Consider the following 23,076-nt stretch of genomic DNA (forward strand, 5'->3'; position numbering starts at 1 on the left):
AAATTTTTCTATTTTATATTATTTTTACCGTCCGTCTAGATGTAATGATAAGTTATCGATAACAAACACAAATTAGTTTTTTCGTAACATTTACCATGTACTTTGGTGCAAAATTCATAGCCGCATTATCATTGTTTGTCAGTGGAGAATTTAGAACCCTGTTGCCGGGGTTTGCAACAAATTATTAACCAAAAGCCAATTCAGAATTAAAATAGTACGTATTTTCAGCTATTTTGCATGGAGTAGATTAATGATTTAGTCAAGAAATTCTATAAAAAATTATGAAGATTGAAATGTGGATTTACTCATGCCTATAAAAGATTTTATGAACGGCTGTGTTATAAAATGAGAATATTTTTTGTAAAACGAATTTACAAACATGATAAAACAACTTTTGTAAAAAATAAAATTAATTAATAATAGGAAAGCAATATTTTTTTGTGTAATTAAATGAACAGAGACCTTATTAGTGTTCTAGATGATAGTCTTTTGTAGAAGAGTTCCAGGAAGAAGAAATTTTACTCGACCAAGAAATCAAGGAAACAGTTTTACAGTATTATTTCTAAGTTATTTTAGTATCGTTTGTAAATGATTACTGGTTTGAAACCCATAAGTTGCCGTAAGAAGAAATATTATTAAAAAACTATATGATATATAAGTCAGAATTAATTTATATTTCCTTAGTATCAGAGAGATTCAACAAATTTTCAATAAATTCGACAAATTTAAAAAAAAAAATATTCTAAATATTCGTTGGAGCCTTAACGACAATCAAAGTGATTTGATGAGACTTAAAACTTCTAACCACTTTGCCGAATCTTTGAATCTTTGCCGACCACATTAAGAAATGTTAGAATTGGTGGAGTCTTTAGTCGGCTTCATCTCTGAGCTGATAGGATTGCATATCAGTATGAAAAACCCTCAGAAATGTTGAAAATAATCTACTCACAAATTTCTAAACTCATTATTTCAGGAAGACTAAAACAATAACGCTTACAAGTGTACTCTTTTACTTCTACTCTTTTACAAAGTATCTGGAATTAATAGGCTAAATTAAAGCATACCCCTCTTTCTACTCTTAAACTCTGCCTTTATTCAGAGAAAAATTGATTATAGCTAATAAATACGAAATTTTTCTGATGATTAACGTTATTTGATTCTTTTACCGTCGAAATGATTTTTTTAATATTTAAACTTTATATGTTTTTAATATTAGACACTTATCAGCGCTAGAAAGAAAGACAGATAAAGCCAGAAACGTTCAAAACTTCTGGTGTTGCCTCATTTAAAATTTTTCCAACGTATTACTTGCTCATGAAATTTTGGATAAGGTTATTAAACAGTCGGATGATAATTTATGAAAATTAATCTGAATTAAGTCATTATTAAATAAATATACTTTAAAATTTATAACTTATTAATAAATTTAACGTAACTGGATTATAAGAAACAAACACTTACGTGAAGCGTTACGTTTATGCATTAAAAAAGTTTTCCGAATAATTATTTAACGTAGCTAACATAACAGAAAAGAGCAATTTGTCATTAAATTTCCAACTGTACATTACCTTCTCTTATAAATAGAAACTTTTAATTCAAAATATTTGTATATCACATAATAAAAGCTATTTGTAAAAATACTAATATTGAAAATTATTTGTATGTTTTCGTCTAATTATATTTAATTATTTCTGCAAAGGATAATTTTATTATCTTTTTGTAATATAATTATTTTACGAAACGTAATTTGTATTAATGAAATTAACTGCTTGCATTACTTTAAGGAATAAAACAAAATATACATGACCTTTTAAGATTTTATTTTAAAAGATTAAACTAAAATAAAATTAATTATTAAACCTAAGGGGGTTGATCAAGTAATAAACTCGTTGTCGCAAATCAGCTGATTTTGAAGTCGAGAGTTCTCACAATTAGGTAGTTACTTTTACTCGGCTTTGAATACTAGATCGTGGATACTGGTGTTCTTTGGTGGTGGGGTTTTCAATTAACCCCACTTCTCATGAATGGTCGGCCTGAATTGGTTCAAGAATAAATAGTTACCGGTACAGTTACAATAGACTAAATTGCTATTGACTTTTAATTGTTGATGCGACTATAAAAAAAAAAAAATTAATTAAAATACTCTATCAAAATACTCTATTAAAATACTCTCAATTAAAATACTCTTTTCAACTAAAACATATTTTTCTGTAGTGTATCCTTCCTATAAAATTTGAAGATTAATTTTTTACAACCCAAATCTTTTTAACTTAAAAAAAAAAATGATTTCAACATTCTGTTAAAAATGTAGTGACATTAACATGATATATATGCATATAATTAAACAACGCTTTATAAATCTGGTTAAATAATTGCTCATTTAGAAAATGTACTTTGCTTTTCTGTAATGCTTTTTTTACAATCGGTTCCTCCTATGTGATGTGAAACTATAGGTAAATCGTATGATAAACAATCACACGAAGGAGGAGCATCAAGTGATATTCCTTGAAGAATTCAAGTAATTGTTAGTCTGAACAATTAAACAACAGGTAAATAAGTTATAATAAAATAATTGGAAAATACAATTAGTAAATAATAGATAAATAAAGTAAAAACTGAAAAATGTTATATAACAATGACACAATTGATAAATGAGGTAATAACTCAAGTGAACACAAACATTTTATCATTGTACACATAATCATTTTAGTTAATGTGATATTCTAGTCGAGAAACATATCATCATTACTATTAGGTTGCTACACCCAGGTCAAACACGTGGATCCTTTTGAGTCGCCTAATATTCTCGCTATTGTTTAGCAACAATGATACAGCAAGATGATACATATATGGTATTTAGTTTAAATATATATTTCGAGCTCATAACGTATGGGATCTCCAGATACTCGTGGATCTCATTATTCTTCACCAGCACGGCGGTTCTGTTATGTTCCTGAGTGTTTTTTTATTGGAACCGCTGGAATGTATATGGAATGTGGGAGATTTCTAAAAATCGCTGGAATGGAAAACGAATTGTATACTTTTTTTTTTGAAGAAATTAAAAAAAAAGACTAAAATTTTGTTTGTAGCCTATTTATAATTTGTTTAAAGTATACACACATTATCTCAGCTGTAAAGTTATAATTATGAATATTGAATAATAAAGGAGAAAATGTGTGAGTTGTACTTTTACAAAAAGTTTTTTTTTTACGTATCCATAAAGATGTAATTGAAATTATTGTTTTGTTGTGAAAATATTTTCTATTGCGTAACATTTAATATTGAAATTATTAACGTGCCGAAGTGCTACATTACTTTTAATGCAAAGATTCCCTTTATTACATATAACCTGAGTTTAAGAAAATTATCATTATTATAGATCCTGGTAATTATATCTTAGGTCAGTTTTATTCTTTACTATATTGGTACTAAGTAATTAAATCGGTAAATGATACATCATTATAACAAACAATTTACTATAACAATTACCTTTGAAAATCTTATAATCTAACGATAATTATTTTAATTGAATCTTTCTCTCTCAATTTCTTCTCTCAAATATAGAAAGTGTCATCGTAATATTTTTTTGAGAGAACTTAATGCTTATTACCACTTTCTACTTATTTTTGTGCAGAATTAAAATATAAAAAAAAAATATTACTGTTATTTATACAATCTATACAAGAATCAGAACTACATTTACAAGTAAAGGGCTAGGAAAGGCTGGCTGCAATAAAGAAAGGGGTGAGATGAAGATGCTCTATTATTTTTTATATTGTACATAAAAGAAATAGTGAAGTAATTAATACAAAGAAAACTTGAGATAGGGATAAGAGCGAATAAAAAAAGTTTTTAATTTGGTACCAGGATTATTGCTTTTGAATAAAACTCTAGATCAATTTTACACAAGAAGTACTTATTAGTATAAAATATCTCTATTATTATCAAAACTTCTGATATACAAATTAGTTGGAAATAAATGAACATAAAATTTAGATGTATTAAAAATGAAAAATACGATGATCTTAATGTAAGAGTACGATAACGTCATTAATCAAAATATAACAGTTGAAAAATGAAAATATACGAACAATTTTATTCGTTAATTACGACCAACCACAAGGAATTTCCTCTTATTATCGAATATATATTTAGGAAATAGGTAATAAACAAGATTTCTTTTTTAAACAAACTCGAACCATTTTCTGAATACACATAAAATACACATTGAAATCTAGTTTTTAAAAGATCTATTCTGTATATCTGTGTAGCTCCGAAAAACTATTTTTGATAAGTTTTTCAAGCATGTATAAAGTGCGTTTTTCTTGTTTAACTTTTTTAAATTTAATTGAAATTTTATTATGTTATTCAAGACAAAAATGATTTTAGGAAGAGTTGATCAATAAATATTTAAAAAAACTAAAAAGACATATATTTAAAAAATAATTTTAAATGTATATTTTGAAATAAAGTTTTTTAACACATATTCAGTTAAGAGGTTTCAAAGAAGAATGGAAATATTGCAAAAAAAATGTTTCTTATGATCTATTTAAAGTTTAACAGATAATTAATAATGTCACTTAAGGAGTTAATGAGGATCAAAATGTAATGGAGTAAAAATCTGTAAGAAATAAATTAGATTATTGAAGATCTTTTTAACGTAATATTTGCATTGTAATTAAAAGACCAAAATAGATGAAAAAATTACTAAAATCTATAAACCATTCACCCGATTATGAAAAAAAAAAAACAAAAAACATAAATCTTTACCACTTCAAATAGAAGTCAATGTAATGTTTATCTCTATTCCTACATTATTCTTTTATTTAAATTTATCTAAAATTTATTATTTAATTTTTTTTTGTATTTATTTTACTTCATTTTCTATCGTACGTTAATCGGCCAACCGCTGTTAGCTAAAATAGAAACTTTTATACTGGTCATATGAACCTTCATGGAACTTCCTAGCAATTTAGAAAAACTGTATCGACTACAAAAATTTATTACAATATTTTTGCATATTAATTACAAGCTATTTTCATTTTAGAGCTACAGTTAAGAACACAAAGTTCTTGCTTCAAATAAGCATACCTATTGAAAAAACAAAACAAATTTTCCTAATTAATTTGATGTATTAAATAATACGATCAGTAAAGGAACTTAATCTTATGGCAAACAATTCAACAAAATTAAAGTAATTAAATATAATAATATTATTAGTAAATTTACATAAGTAATTTACGTTTTACGTATAAAAAGGATAAAAATATTTACAAATAGTATTTATATACGTAATTTTTCTTAACAAATGTATTATTGTTGGTAACTCTGATATTACAATTGTTTTTTTTTTTTATATTATATTACAATTTATGCTCAGGAAAATTATTTAAGAATATTATCTATCCTAAAAAGACAGAAAAAGTAAGCTTTTGTACACATCACCTGAAATTTCCCTTACGTATTTCATAAAAAAATTAAAGTTTTATAATAATTACAAAGCTTTACTTAAATTATAATCATTATATCTATTTTTTTTAAATTTAATTTCATCATCAAATTTCTTAATATTTGTATAATAAAATTTTCTAATTACTAAAATATAATAATAGATGTAATCATATGACTAACAAAAAAAAATCCAATAACTCTATTTTTACATACTAAACAAAAATATATATTTATATATAATTAACTAAAACTTAACTAATATCATCTCTGTTGTTTATCGTTCTTTAATGTAATTCTTTTCTATTTGTCTACTTTACTTAAACGAAGCAAATTCATTCATAAAATTTCTTATGATTAAATTATATATATTGTTATATAATTCATGTTATTTAGGTGTCTTAATTATTTAGTTGTTAATTATTATTTAATATTTAACAAATCGCACCAAAACAAACATGAAAAAATATATTCTGTTTTTAAATTTTTTTTCTTAATAAAACGATTAAAATGTCTAATAATTCTTCAAATAAACATTTAATTACAATGATAAATTCTCTGTATTACTGATATTCATACAAAATAAACAATATAGATTACAATAATGATATACATTTTATTTTGCTTACAGTATTTAATAATATACAACATCTTTGGGTAACACAGACACGTTATGGTTTATTACATAACACGAAAATTTTATTTTTCACAACCATGATTTTGTTTAGCATGAAGAAATATTATAACATGTGATATTATATTATTTTTGGTTTGATTTATTTTAATATATATATATATATATATATTTTTTTTTTTTTATTATTATATTTCTATGCTATCTGAAATTGTTTCACGATCTAATTTACATACACAAGATAATTAAAATAATAATTATTAAATTACATGGCACTTACTTCGTTTTCTTTTATCACTTGAAGAAGAAGAACAACAAGAAGACATTAACATGTAATTATGATGTGTATGTGAGTGTGTGTGTGTGTGTGTGTGTGTGTGTGTGTGTGTGTGTGTGTGTGTGTGTGTGTGTGTGTGTGTGTGTGTGTGTGTGTAGGAGGAGCATTTAGTAATATAGTACAGCAGCACATATTTATTTATTGTTATGAATAAATGTGCACAGAGGTAGGAATTAGTGTACCATTTAATTATTTTATCATTATTATTTATTTAATATAAAGAATAAAATAAAGAATAATTATTTATAAGAATATATTGTGAAGTAGTAGTTGAAGGAAAATATAAGGAAGAAATATACAGTAATAATAATAATAAATACCGAGAATAATATCGTTTATATATAATTACAAAAAAATGATCTAAGTAAGAAATTGAAGAAATTTTTTTTTTTTGGCAGTATATGGAATACATTATAAAAAATTATTACGTGGAAGCGTTTACACTTATTTTTTTTCTTACAGTTCTACAGAATGGATGCTAACCTACCACAAATACATTCACTGAAATGCATATTAGTAAACATTGATTCGGTAATAATAGTCGAATTTAAAATTCAGAATCTATTCAGATGTTATAGATTAAACCTTTTTCATTACATTTCGGTTATTTATTATGTTACCTTACAGTATGTGTTTGATATAATTTTGTTTTTTAAAAATTATCAAAGATATTGTTCGATTTATAAATAAATAATCCATTTGAATTATCATATATGCCTAAATCGAATACTGCTTGATGTATCCATTTCAAAGGCGGCAAACACTAATCCAATCTTCAGGCTGAACCTCATGGGTGTATCTTTTTATTTTATTAATGAAGAAAATTCTATTTATAAAAAGCGCACAATAAAAAAAAAATTAACAAATTTAACAACTATGGACAAAATAAAAACTGCCTTAGGAAGTACATTATCAAAGTAGTTCTGCTTTAAAAATTATGACAAATAGAAAATAATTAATTAAAACGTTAACTTGTAAGAAGTACTATTTACTTCCATATACAGAGCCACATGTACCGGTTTTTAGATAGGTTCATTAAAGTAATTTTGGATATAAAAATTTTATATAAGGAAAAAATTCCTAACTTTCTGTTTTTTGATTAATTGTAGTCATCACTTCTGATTTTAAATTGAATTGATTAAATTATAAACTCAAATTGTATATAATAAGCTTAAAAATCAGATTTAAAGTACCATCGGACACAGAACAACACTTGAGTAAAGTTTAATTTTAAAGGAATTTTTTTTTCGAAAATGTTACAACTACGGTGTTGTAGTAGTTTGCTGTAGAAAAGATTGATAATAAGTGAACCGTGTTATTACTTTGATATTTTTCTTTTGTGGATAAAGTTAAAATAAAAAGTTAATTATTAAACAAAAAACCGATTTTAAAATTATTATTAAAGTTTTCGACTTCCTTTGGTAGAATACTGTAATACAACTGTTTAATAATAAAAATATTATACAATAAAAAATCTTCATCATTTATTATGTAATTTTTCATTAATTTAGAAACATCATTAATTTTTCTTCACAATTAAGTTTAAATTAGTGAAAATAAATATTTAAAGAGAAAATATGAATTATGTGTCGTATCATAAGCAGTAATAAATTGCTTTGAATTATACGTAATTTAAAATAAATAATTATTAATAAATAATAATTAATTTAAAATAAATAATAATTAATCGCTTTGAACTGCTAGAGCCCACTTTCATACGGTTTGATTGGGACCTATTAGTTCCTAATCAGCGACGTATCAAACGGTCATGTATTACTATCCGATCGATTATTACAAATATACTTTATTTAGTAATACATAATTGTAAACATCTGATTGCTTTGAACCGGTTTAATTTAAAATTATTTGTAAGCGACGGTGCAAAAACACAAATTCAATTTCTTTAAGCTAAAGCAAACAGATGTCCAATTTAATATAATAATTTTTATATTTTCTTAACGGATGCGGTTTTGGTTTTAAGTTTTACTTTGATCGTTAAGTATTTATACTTGTATATACACGTAGCAAGAATATTTTATAATATTAACCGAACCATTGTTTAATGATGTATGCATTTAAAACAACGGATAATACAATTGATACTCCGTCAAACTACAGAAACAACTTACAAATTTTCGAACCCTATGTTTCTGTACATATAATATATTCAAATCCCATTAACAGCGCTACGATGAGCGATTTAACAATGTAGGCACACGAGTAACGAATTTATACAATGGTTTTATAATAAAAAATTAAATTTTGTGCTCCCTCAAAATTAATAAAACATAAAACCGTCTTCAAAAAATTGGTTTTTATATCTGTAGGTACAGTCTTATAACTATGGTAAATAGATAAAAAAAACAAAACTAACAAAGAATGCAATAAATTTCAAAACCATTAGCATTCCAATTCATTTTTTAGCCGTATATATTTACTGATGCAACGATAAATTAAACGAAAAAATGGTATAATAAAAATTCATACTGTGTAAAATTAAAAAGAGAGAACTAAAATTTAATCTTCGTTATTGTTTTTTTGATAAAATGATAACGGAAAATTTTATGTAATTATCATGTACTGATTCTGTTATTTTCTTTTTGCAATTTTATTTTTAAATAATACAAAATTATTAGGCTTTTAACAAATAGACTCTGTCATATTGCTGAAATGAAGAATCTCAAAAAAACCAAGAAAATTTTTATCAACAGCAAATAAATGAGGTATTAATTTTAGTAACGTTTACAAAATTATTCTCAAGTTTTAAAAACTTTTTAAATTTCCCTTGAATATTTCTGAATGAAATTGAAAAATAATTTCGTGAATTTTAATTATTTAACCGGATACATATTTAACTCCACCGGATTACATTTTTTATATTGTTCTTTGTTCAGATCAAATATCCTAGAATTATATCAGTAAAAACTACGTAAAAGTTAATCAAATTACAATTTTTTTTTTGTGTCAAGGTAAAAAAAATATGTACATATTTTTTCTCTTTTTTTTCCCCGCCACCCGGAGCCAGATTTGCAACTAGCCTTTAACTATCTCGTCGGGAACAAAGTTCCCGCCAGGTAGCCTGATTGGGACTTCGTCGTTAGCCTCTAATGAGGACACCCAAAGGATCCCCCCGCCGGGACTCGATATTTATGCCGTGCCTCTAATGGGGAACCCCCGAAAGGATCCCCCACCGGGACTAGGTCTTGCTTTCACCCCAACGATACTAGAAGGGAGTCCCCACCCGAACATCGTAAGCGGGAGAACGAGGCCTCCGACCCCCTCCCGAAGGTGTATATTAACACCGTTAAACAAACAAATTACTATTTTATTATTAATAAATAGATAAATAAGCGATATATGTATATATTTATTTTTTGTTGAAATTTTAATTAAGATATTTCATTTAAAAGAATATATTCTCCGTAGATTAATTTAAATTATATAAAAAGTAGCGTAATTAAAGGTGAAATAATTTTTGTGAGGGAGCACATATTTATTTAATTATGTTAAACACCAGGATTAAAAATATTTCATTACCGTTATAATTAATTAATAAATAATACAGTACAAATATTAATTCATATTAAAACGCCTTTCATAACAGTAATAATCATAATTAATAATCGGATTACATAGGAATACTATTATCTATAACTTATTTAAATATATATGTATATTTATAATAAATATACAGTATAGTATTTATTATATATTATTATTAATAACATTAGACTGTCGTTATAAAATGTATTATATTTTACACATGCATACATATATATATACAATTATTTATATATATGTATATTTTACTAATATAATAACATGTCAACTACAGCTTCTAAAATCTATATTACAGTCCAGTTTATTACAATATTTATTATATATATATATATTTTTTATTATTATTATTAACATACGCGATATGAGTACAAATTATTATTTAATATTATAATTATATTTTTAAATATAATTACAAGTTCTTGTTACAATTACTTATCTTTTAATTTTTTTTTATGTATATAAATTTATTCGTAAAACTTACCGATTAAAAATATTCATAAAAAATAATGAATAAACTTCAGTAATAAATTCGTTTTATTAATTAATGTTATTAATTTTTTAATAATAAATTAATTTTGTGGTGATACCAATAATAATACTATTAATATAACTGAATTATAGGAGTAAATAATAATTTTATAAAATATAATATTATTTTAATATTATATTATAATATTATTTTTCACTTTATATTAATGTTATTATTTTCTAATTAATTCATTATTTCCAGATGCATGTAATATTAATAATAATAATAAAGATATTATTATTATTATTATCATTATCATTGGTATTATAAAATAATTTACTAGTATACAATCTATATTAATTATAAATATTTTTCAGTAATAAAATTTTCGACGATTTTTCGAAATTGATAGTACTCAGGAAATGTAACGTTAATTTATTATCGTTATTTTTATACCTTTTTATCTACATTCTGAAATTCTACAGGTTATTTAATTATATTTGAGCGGAAATTAATTAATAAAAATTATTAATTATTTTTTACAACTCTACAAGCAGCTTATAAAGAGGTTACATGAAAACAATTATATATTATAGTTTTTTATACTTAATTATTTGAAAATTAAATAATTTCTAATAATTTTTTTTTAATTTATGTTAAAAAACTTAGGAAAATTTAATTTTTAAATAAAAATAATTTTATTAGATAATTAACATAAACAAAAATAAAGTATACCCCGTTTTCCCGGATCACACATATCATGGTTTTCCTAATTTCTTTTTCAAGCAGTCAGATCAGGCTTACGATATTGAAAGCTTGACAAATAAAAAAAAAAATTCACCAAAGAAATCCACACCGAAAGTTCCATAATATGGAATAATAGTTATTTAATAACCTATTTTATTTAGGTAATGCTGGCTATTTTAACCAGCAGTTGTTCAAACTAGCCCTGATTTTATGTGTTTAGCCTACATAGATTAAAACTAGATGTAATATTATAGAATATACATTACCAGTTCAAAATACTTTTGTTGCATTTGTAAAACATATTCAGCTACATAACTATTCTATAACATTACAATACATACAAAATTTAATTTTTTACGTCTACGTAAGTATTCATATACGCTGATGTAACAAAAAAATATTACTGTTAAATTTTGTGATTTTATTAAAAACGGCAGCCAAATCATTTGCACTTACAAAGGGCGTTTACTCTTGGTATAAATGTAATATCAGGCCATTTTACACTATCTGTTACAACTGGCTTTTGGGTGAAAGTATAGAGGCATTAATAACACTAAAACGTGTTATTTCATAACAGTTAAAAAGAAATAAGTACAGGAAGTACATTTTTTAATGATTTTTCAATTAAAAAAAGATAATAACTTTAATAATTTAACATAAACATCTACTTCTTAAAGTTATTTAAAAAGGTTGTGGTCAAAGAAAGAACAAGCAGCCTCAAACAATAAGATAATATCTTATCTGATTATAAAGAATAATATCTTTCTAATCGGTTTCTTAGAGACTAGTTATTAAGACCGTTCATAAAGTTTGCTTGTCACTAAAACGATTTTCATTTTTTACTATCACCAATGACGCTAATCATAGAGTGAATATGTTCGAGAATCCTCTCTTATGATGGTAAACCTTTTAGCTTTTTATATGTCAGTATAACGTATATATTTTAAAAGAATAATATAAAATTCCACGATATCGTTTTTAGATAAAATTCTCACGAATTAATCCGGATTTTCGGTATCTTTATTAAGATCAACTTATCAATTAATTTATAACTCATTTATAATCTCATTAAAATCTATAAAATAACTACTTAGCGTGAAATAAAAATAAACTTATTTTTATGTTTTTTCTTTTTTAAATGATTGTCATCAATTAATCAGTTTTTTTTATTATCAGTAATTGTAAAAAAAAAAATGAATAAATTCATTATGAAATTAGGCCATTAAAGAAAAAATATTGTTCAAAACTTTTAATATTTCATTTTTCCAGCGATGGTAAAATGATGCTAGTTATTAATAACTTTTCTTGGTACTATCAATTTATTAGTAAGTAAGCAAATTATTATAAATTAATGTTTATATTATTATGTTTATTATTATCATTATATTATAAATATATTTAATATTTATTATACCCGTTCTCAATATTTACAATTAGGGGTAATTTATATAGTAATATAATAATATTATATAAATTGTTCGTACATCGCTCATTAATGTATAATGTTCAGGAAGTTGATTTATTTTCTTTTTTTATACATATACTTTTTTTTGAACACGACTGTCAAAACCTGGACCCGCACTACACGATTATTTTAATTGTATATTTGTTGTTAGATGAATATATTGTTATAATTAAATACTATTGTTATAAATAAAAATTATATTCCTGTTAATAAAAATAAACATATTTTTAATGTAAGTAGTACTATTAATAGTAGCAATTAATTAAAAGGAAAGGGTTATCAATACACATATTTAGTTTATATTTAAATAACTAAGCATTCAAATTTTTTAAAATATTTTTTCAAAGAATTAATATTTTTTGAAAAAAAAACTCTTTTCGATTATGTATATTTATTTTATTAAAATTATCCGATGTAAAAATAACCTGTTTAAAAATACCAATTTAGCTTATATAAAATGACCAACCTTTTTTTTTATTATATTAAAACGAAAATTATTGAACAGAAAATCAATTTTATTTTGTTTGATGTTATTTTAAAGTAAATATTCTTTTGTATCACGGGAACTTATTAAATATTTTACTTTGTAAATATAAATCAAGCGTTAATATGTTTTATCTTACTGTTACTTGCCTACAATTTTGGCTGCTAATCTTTCTTATGTATATTCTTTATTCATTTTTAATAAGTTTATTGGTGGGCACTGTACTCAGTTGATATGTACTTATTAGCTCTTTCACAAGTTTGTAAAAATATCGGTAACACTTTTGTTTGAACATTACTTTATACGAAGTTAAAAAATTCATCTCCATCAGCACAGAAATTACATTAATATGAGATATTCTTTTTTTTTTAAATAATTTGTTATTTATTTATGTTGATAACCTTATAAGAGACGTTTATAATATATCTTTATTATTTTTTAACTATTTAATTAAAAAAAATAAGATGCAAAAATGCTAAAAAATTCTGTTCAAGATTGTATACATAATTCAATTTTACAAAAATAGATAATTATTTTTCTTTTATTTTAAGACTTACTTTTTCTTTTACCCAGTTTATGATTCGTATATTACTGATTACTGATGATCTTTACATCTCAGTAATTTCAGCCTTTCGTATCTTTTGATGAAACTACGACTGATTAATATGTACATTTACAACTCATTGTTTTGAGTATAGAAACTGATGTTCCTATGAAAAACTTGTAATTATCGCTTAGTTTTACTACTCCTTGCAAAATATTTATTATCCGAATTGCTTATAGAAATAAAAAAAAAAAAAAATAAATAAATGATCGGGGAAATTTTTCTACCATTATATATTTCTGGTTCTGTATTGAGTGATCGTCCTTTCACTCAATACCCACCATTAGAATATCTCTGCTTTGAGGGCTTACTAGTGGTAATATGACAAAATATTTATAATAAAGATAGAAATAAAGAATAAGCACAGTAAGGAAACCCTCACCAAGTCGTTATTAGATATTTTTTAGAAATCAGAAAAAGTCTTATTGTACTTTAAAACTTTCACCTCTCTACTGAGAAACCTTATTCAGTGTCCTCAATGTCTATTTTTCTATTTTCAATAAAATCTTGTACTTAAAGTTTAACAAAATATAACAAATGGGATCGCGGATTATTGCCTAAAATTAATTAATTAAAATATTTTTTGACATTTCAATATTTTAATTTATTATTTTTTAATTTTTGGCTAATCGTAATTATGTTTTAAAAAAAAAGTTGTTCATTAAACTAAAAAACGTTACAAACATTTTTCTATTTTAACAAAATATTTTAACTTTTTTTATTTATTTCAATAAACGAAAACATGTAAAGTGAAAAAAAAGTAGGTCGAACGAGTTTTAAACTAATTATGATTCAAATGGATTAGATATTATAAGATTATTTTTGATAGGAGTAAAATTTTACCTGCTTTATATATTATTTTCTCCGTAAAAACTTATTTTTTCATTATCTTATATAAATATAAATCTTGGGATAATTGTAAAATATTGTGTCGCATTATTTTTATTTACAAATCTTAAAGTAGTGCGGGGCCAACAATTGTTGACGGTGGTGGTGATTAGTATATAAATATGGCATGGTTGAGATGGTGAATGTGGCAGATGGAGGAGGCCATGAAGTTATGTAACTATGATGTGCGGAGCGGAAAATAACACCGCTATTGTGGCTATCACTGTGAACAATGTGAACACGATTAGGCATAGTCTATCGACGACCATCGCCGCGAACTTCCAATCGTTTGTTACCTCCGACGCCTCGTCTTCTTTTCTCAACTTATCCGTGATCGTGCGAAGTTCTTTCAGTATGAGCGTAAGTTCGCGATGCGGGCCGAGGCAGGAATGTAGGACGCCCCCATCTTCGTGGCCTCTTAGGAAGCTGTGACTGGAAGACTGAAGTGTCCCGTGTCGAAAGTCGTCATCGATATCCAATACGTTCGCCAGAAGACTCTTAGAAGAGCGTTCTTTCAGCTCTAACTCCCGCAGCTGAAGAGACTTTCGGCTGTCGGACATCGACTCTCCACTACCTCCATTTGCGGCAGGTCGGGACATTCGAAGTAGGCACGGCAACCAGTGGAGGAATACTGATTTGATCTACAAAAAAAATAAAATCAAGCGATTAGTGAGTTCGATAATCTTGTGTTATCTCCAGCTGAAATAATTCAAGCTTTATTATAAACTACATTTTGGCATACTAACTGTTTTAAACGCGATCCAAGTTTCTGATTTTAGTAAACCAACATTAGTTTTGTATTATTAACTACAGAATAATTAAAAGGTTCCAGATCAAGCAAGGATTAAAGAAAAAATTAAAAAGCAACTCGATGAAATATTGTAATCGATATGCTTAATTAATCAAGTATTGCTATAGCTATTCGGATCGCTAAATTTATCTACATATAATTTTATCAATAATGATTTTATAAAAAAAATGTAGATCTCATCTCCAATTTATTTTAATTGGGTGATATATATTGATGATAAGTTACATTCTTCGTGAATTTTGTATTTTGATGGATTATTTAAAATCTTGGAATGAATTAATAATCTTTTCAAAAAAAATACTCTAAACCTTTGATTTATGACATGATCGTGAGATTACCGTAAACTGATTTGTTACTATTTCTCAGTTAATGAACGAAAAACATTTGTTGCAGTTTACTTTGTTTTTAATCTCACTCTCTCTTAGGTTCTTTTTGTCTGCAAAAACATACTTTTTGTTTGATAATATTGCATAGTTTTATTTTATGTTAGCTAATATAAAATACTTTACTTATTACCCAAATAAGTTACTGAGAATAATTAAATAACTCCAGCATGTAACAATTCGATAAAACTATGAATTCAAAGGTTCAATTCGATTCAAAGGTTAAAACATCTTATGTAAGATTTCTTACATAATTATGAGGAGAATGTTGAGGTATATTCTATAAATCAAATTTTTAGATATAATTATTGGTAAACTGGCTGCTGCTTCTGAATTCAGAACTATTTATTTAATTTACTGTAGACAAAATAATTTCAAATTATAAATTATGAATTTATCAGTATCCAATAAATGTGCAGTAGAATTTATTTCTATTAAGGTAGCTATAAATTAATTACCGAGAATTATTAATTATATTTTTGAAAAGTTAAGTAGTTTTGACAGGAGTACTTATTAAACAGTAATAATAATTTATTAATATTTGTTTTTTTATTTTGAATTTATTCTTCCTCAAGGCATTACGAGTGAAAATTCGGTAGCGATCCAGTTCAGTCTCCGGTAATATGTTCCGGTGATAATTACATTAATTGAACTCAACTAATTAGCACATCGATAGAACGAGGAGAGCTAAGGTTCAGAAGTAATTATCTTTAACTTCAATAATTTTTATTATTTAATTTTAATTATATAATATATATAATTTTATTTCTTTATTTTCTATCTTTATTATTTTTAATAATCAAATCGGAATTCTGCAAAACCACAAAACAGTTATAAAAATACTACTCACCCTGGCTTAGCAAGGATGAATCGGCTAAATTAGCTTTTCTAATTCCAGGAAAAATGGGCCTATAGAGCTATAAATAAATACAAATTTTAATAATAAAAATAAATATATAATGAATTTTATTATGGTCTCAATTCCGTAATAAATTGAATGATCTTCAGAAGACTAAGTAATTAAAGCCCTTGTAAGTAGTGAGCCCTTGTTCATCTTTGATATGGGAAAATAAATCATTCTTAGAGATGGTGTTTAGAGGAAAGAAAACATTTTTTTAACAAATACGTTGGAGTTAATTTCAGAATCAATCGTAAGCTTAATTTCAAACTTCTACAATTCCATATTTCCAGTTGATTATTTTGTACCATTTTTCACCTCCAGGAATGAGTAAAGATCAATTTTCTTCTTGGTGGAAGAAGCTAGATATCTTGGTGGGATGGTCTAGATATAATCTAGACAGTCTTTCATATCAAATTCACTTTTCTACATTTTCTAATCGGCGCTTATTTTCAAATTTAAAATATATTATGTACGTATGGTTAATCAAAATAACTTTTTTTTTAAGGTAAAGCCACCTTGAGAAGGATTGTGCTTTCCAGCTATCGGGTAGTAGAGATACAAGCAACGATTGAATCAATATACACTTACGCATTTATGTACGTGTAAAACTGGATCGTTATAGAAATTAAGGTGGTATTAAAAAAAAAGAATCTCTTATGAACTGCAAAGATGAGATAACTACGTCTCGTTAAAAAAAGGAAATGAAATGGAGAAACATTATGATGAATCTGCTACCAAGCGTAATTAATCTCTCTAGTCTATATAAAGAGGAAACATTTGTTTTTATGTTAGCAAAATCTCAACAACCTCTAAACTAATCGCTACCAAATTTTAACAGTAGCTTCATTACATAATCCGGAGTATAGCAGGCTATATTAAGAAGAAACATTTTTTATTAAGACGTGTAAAAATATAAATAATAAGTTACGATACTGCACTTCTAATTTGGACCGCTAGATGGCGAACCTCTCCCAAGATATTTTTCAATAGAGGTCTTATTGAAATTGAAGACAGGGTTGTAATCTTGGTGAAAAGTATTTATGTGATTTCGGTTTATCAAAACCAATTCGTAATGAACAGTATAATGAAAACGGCTCTAATACAATGCTCCGAAATTCTTTTAATATTAATGAACTTCAAGAGTACATAAATATTAAACTTTCAAAATTAGTACTAAATTAGCTCCAAGCATATGATTCCATCATCACAACATCCATGGTGACAGAAAAAATATTTTTTTTTTTTAGATGCTCCTGAAGGCACTGGGGAAAACCTTTTTGATTAATCTACTTCTAGCATATGTTCGATCGATAGGTAACTTGGCTTTCGATGTAGCTTCGTCTGGCATCGTCGATGGTAGGACTGCTCACTGCTCATTCAATTTTTAAATTACCGTTAAATTTTTGACGTGGACAAGAGTCAGTTTGCTTTATACATAAAAATGGTCCTCTCGGTAAAATTCTCCAAGATACGAATATTTATAGAATGAATGCACCATTATTCATCAAGCTCATGTTGAAGCGATTGAGCGTACTCTCAGAGATCTTCAGTAACGTGATAAGTTGATGGGAGGAATAAGTTTTATCTTTGCTGGAGATTTTCGGCAAACTTTGCCAGTACGGGCAAACCCGCAACGGGATATGCTAGTTTTATATATATATTACTTTATTATTATTTCTTCACTGTGTTTTCATAATAAAATAAATAAAGTAAGTAAATTAAATGAAGGGGTAATGTTTGTATTTCTGAAATCTATATAAATAAAAATGTAAATGTTCGTTTGTTCAAAATCTTAAATCTCCAAACGTTCTTCACGGATTGCTTTGAAATTTTGATACAACGTTGCATTCGAATACGCGCCTGTTTTTATATACCTAAGATGACACACCTGTGACAAGTAAAAACATGTTGTTTTTTTTTAAAACAGCACTATTTATTGGACGTCAAAGCAACACACGCTATACTAAATATTTTACAATTCCATTTCATTGTTTCTGATTTGTGTGTCCGCTGTAAACAAAAAAACTACTGGACCGATTTACGCGCAGGGAAAAGGGAGAAAGGGAAAAATTGGAAAAGGGAAAATCTAAAAAGTGAAAGCGAAGAAGGTAAAAAGGGAAGAACGGGAAAATGGAAAAAAGATAAAGGGGATAACGGGTAAAAATAAAAAAAGAAAAGCAAGTGGAAAGGGGAAAATAGAAAGGAAAATAAGGGAAAGAGAAACGGGGAAGGAATGAAAAGGGGGAAATGGGTAAAGGCAATATGATAAAAATGAAAACAGGAAAAAGGGAAATGGAAAAAGAAAATGGGGAAAAGGAAAAGGAAAAGGGAGAAAGGGAAAAAGAGAAAGTTTAAATTTTGTGAAGTTCCGTAATGTTTATTTTGTTAAAAGTTTTATCAAACTTTCAATTATGTCACTTAATCTGTATACTCAAACCTAGCGGTAGCGAAGCATTGCCGGGTCTGGTAGTGTGGAAATATATATTACATTTTTCACAGATTTTTTCGTGAAAATAATTTTGAATATAAGATTGAGGTTAGACCGAATCCCTGATATTCATTTTGAAATACTGTGCTGAAATTATCCGATTCTAAGTACTGATACACGAAAAAAATATGATAAAATCTTCAAATCATTAACGCATTGAATGTATTTTATTTTTAGGTAAAAAATAAAAATTTCACTCAACTTACAAAAAAAGGCTTACCTGATAATCTTCTGTACAAAATAAAAATTCCATTAATACATTTTGGTTTAGTGTAAGGCTTAAACATACATAAAAAAACATACTAAACTTAAAGGTCGAATTTCCTTTAATGAAATTGATTAATAAAGAGCAAAAAGATCAGTATTAATAATTAAGTTTAACATTTTTCAATTCTTTTTTATCTTGTAGTTATGTTGAACGTTCCTTAAAATTTTACGTAAAAAAATATGTAATTGTATTATAATTATCTGGTTTTATCAAGACATATTTTTCAAGCAGTTTTTTTGCCTCAGTGTTTAATTTACAACCGGTTCCAATCTACCGGAACCATAAGTAAATTTGCATACAAAAAAATGACATGCAGGGAGAGGTTCCATTGAAATCCCTCAAAGAACTGTATATGTATCCATATCGTACGTAGTATACATAAATAAATACACACTAATATGAGTCCTAGGAACACTGATAAAGTTCAGAACATAAAAATCAAAGAAAACATCAAAAAATAATCTTATTAATCACACAAAGAATAACTAATGAAATAAAGCAACAGTGAAACAAATCAATGAACCGATAAAAGTAAATATCAAAACGAAATGAAGAATTTTGACAACACTCTAGGGTAGCCGATTTACCTCAAATCTAGGAAAATTAATAGATTTAATATATATAGTCGCATTAGACGCCTAACGTACTCACTGTTATTCAAGAGGTTAACCGCGAGCTAGTTAACAAGTTTTTCAGTCTCATTTTTTATGTTATACTGAATCGTCGTATCCCCTATCGAACGGTTGCCATTCCCAGGTAATCTTGTATTTCAACTTTTTTCGCAAACCTTGTCGCTTCTGTTATAATTCTCCATAGTTTGTTCTGGAATCGCTGTGGACTTGATGTTATTCTCACTTGTGCCCCGTAATTCGATTCCGTAGGTTCAAACCGGTTTCAGTACAGTTGAGTACAGCAATTGCTTGTTAGCTAATGAGAGTTGCGATCCCCTGCCTAACTACCAGTACATCTCTTTGAACTTAATGTTAAGCTGAATTCGATTTAGCCTGACGTGAATCCTCCATGTTTAATTAAATCCTTCTGGAATTTTATTAAACATTTTGTTGGTGTGTGAGGATTAACATTTGTTAGTGCGTCTTACAGCTTAATTTTCTTTAATAACGTAACGTAAGAAATATTACTTACGATTTAAAAGATTTTGAATAATACATATTAAAATTTGTACTTATAGATGTAAAAAATAATTTAAAAAAAAATTACGCTTACCCACGGTGACATCTCGTGCGTATCGGCATTTCTATGGTGATAATTAAGAATAAGAATGGTGGATACAACGGAAGAAGCCACCATGAACATAATGCAATTAAAGTATGTGCCTGTTGATCATAAAAAATTATGTTAATCTTTGTTATTAATCGTTATAAATTCATAATTAACACGGGTGCATGCATAAATACAACCGTAACACAGATAATACATGCAAATGAAACGGTACATATTCATTTACTTATACGAATATATATAAATGAAAAAGAAGATTGCATGCTCAAGAGTGTTTGAGTTTAATACAATATCTTATTTTAGCTTTTTCTTCACTTAATTTTTAAAATTATTATTTCAGATTACAATTTGTATTTACAAATTATTAAAATTTACTGATAAATGTTTTTATTTAGTCGAATGAAGTTTCATAACTTAAGTTTTTAATTAGGGTACTTTAATTCATACGATATCATTCATAGTTATCAACATTTACTTAAGATATGATAATTGATCAGAGTATAACAACTTTGTAACAATTTTTTTTTTTTTTTACTTAATAGCTATCAGTTAAATAACATATAATAATAAATTAACAACATTTTTTTATGAACAAAAAAAAATTATTCAATTAACTCAGTAATGTGATTAATAGTTCAGAAAAATTAATAGTTCTGAATGTAGAGGTCGGGTAAATCTTTACCTTAATCATTCACCCCTTGACCAATAAAGACATCATACTCGTTGGGATGTGAAAGTACACCCAACGTAATAAAACACCACTAATTTCAGAAAAATATCAGTAATTTTATAATCAGTAGTTAAAATATGGATCATTTCAATTTATTTCCATAACGATTTCGTTGAGTCAATTTCTTTAAAAGTGAAAAAACTGGTCTGATATAGCATATATATTTAATTTTAAATGCACAAGATTAATCTTGTTTTTACTGTAATGTAAATATTAGTAAAGTGCATTTAGTATTTGTATACGATCCAATAAAATTGGCCGAAGTATTTAAAATAAACTAAAATTTTACATGCATGAAAATTAAATCTTTAAAAAATTAAAGTCCCTCAAAATTTTCACTTTTGAACACAATTAAGCTCATTTTCTAAGCTTTGAAAATTTACAGTAAAAATTAACATATTTACTTAATCGTATAATAACTGAAAAAATCATTACGGAAATAGTTGGTAATAATATCTTTAAAACTATGTTTACATTTACTCCTTTAAGAAAATAACGAAATTATTTAATGAAAAACACGTTCTTGTTATCTTTTAAGATTTTTTAAGTACTTAAAATTTTCTTTTATATATATATATATATATATATTAAATGAAAAGCAAGTATTTTTACTACTGAACATAAGTTCTGTTTGAAAAAAAAGAACATTAAATTTCATTTATTTTATGAAAAATATTATAACTATATATTAGTTTTAATATTGATTAATTAAATAATAATTTAAAACATCAGTTAATATTATTTAGATTTTAATATAAAAATTATCTAATTTTTATATTACGCATAGTTTTTCACTAAAAAGAATGAAAACTATTCCATGCATTACTAGTATTAAAGAAAATACCAGTTTAACGATCTCAATTTTAGTTATTCCAACTATATTTATCATTTCACCATTAATAACACGATATCTGCATGCTTTATTAGAGAAAAAATAAAATGTTTAAAGATAGATAGAGAAGTAATATAATAGTTTTATTACTTTCATGAAGGTATTATATATAATATAATATATACATGCAATTACTGCACATCAATAAGCGTTACCAATAAGAGAAAAAAATAAAAAATAAAAACTATGTATTAGCAATTATAAGTCAGTTAAAAAAATAAATAAAACACATAGAAAGGACAAAACAATAATTCGCACAGAGATAGTGTGTTGTTATTTACAATCTGTGTTAGTATCAAAAGATTAAAGTAGTAAACATTTAAATAAAAAAAGTAATAAATAAAATAAATAAAAAAATTATACATACAAAATAATAGGAATTTACGAAAAGATGAAAAATAAAATGATAAAACAAAAAAATCACACTTATAAAAAAAACAAAACAAAAAACATTCGTTTAATATTTATTTAAATTAGTATTATTTAGATATCATATTATAATAATTTTCATTTTTTAACATGGTTTCTGTTTTTTTTTTCATGTTACTTTTTAATGTAACGCCTAATTAATGTGACGATTAAAATATGAAATTTAAAAATAAGATATTTAATGCCGATTTTTTTTTCTATTAAATCTTTTTTTTAATAGACATATTATGTAAAAATTAAAATATTATATTTTATTAAAACGGCAAAAATATCTTATTTTTATCTTAATTTTATAATA

At 25.6% G+C, this 23,076-nt stretch overlaps 1 protein-coding gene and 1 long non-coding RNA gene across 2 annotated transcripts in view; one reads left to right on the forward strand and one right to left on the reverse strand.

The window, feature by feature from the left end:
* LOC142321604 (uncharacterized) overlaps positions 1-23,076 on the forward strand; it is an 816,200-nt gene that overhangs the window by 446,079 nt on the left and 347,045 nt on the right. The gene's annotated exons all lie outside the window — the stretch shown is intronic.
* LOC142320749 (neuronal acetylcholine receptor subunit alpha-7-like) overlaps positions 14,598-23,076 on the reverse strand; it is a 154,924-nt gene continuing 146,445 nt past the window's right edge. The window contains exons 10-11 of the mRNA XM_075358742.1: positions 20,713-20,822; positions 14,598-15,278 (exon numbers count right to left, since the gene is read on the reverse strand). Coding sequence (XP_075214857.1) covers positions 14,808-15,278; positions 20,713-20,822 — 581 coding nt within the window. The 3' untranslated portion in view covers positions 14,598-14,807. The remainder of the gene's footprint in view (positions 15,279-20,712; positions 20,823-23,076) is intronic.

Source organism: Lycorma delicatula, chromosome 3, assembly GCF_047948215.1.
Source record: "Lycorma delicatula isolate Av1 chromosome 3, ASM4794821v1, whole genome shotgun sequence".
Taxonomy (NCBI): Eukaryota; Metazoa; Arthropoda; class Insecta; order Hemiptera; family Fulgoridae; genus Lycorma; species Lycorma delicatula.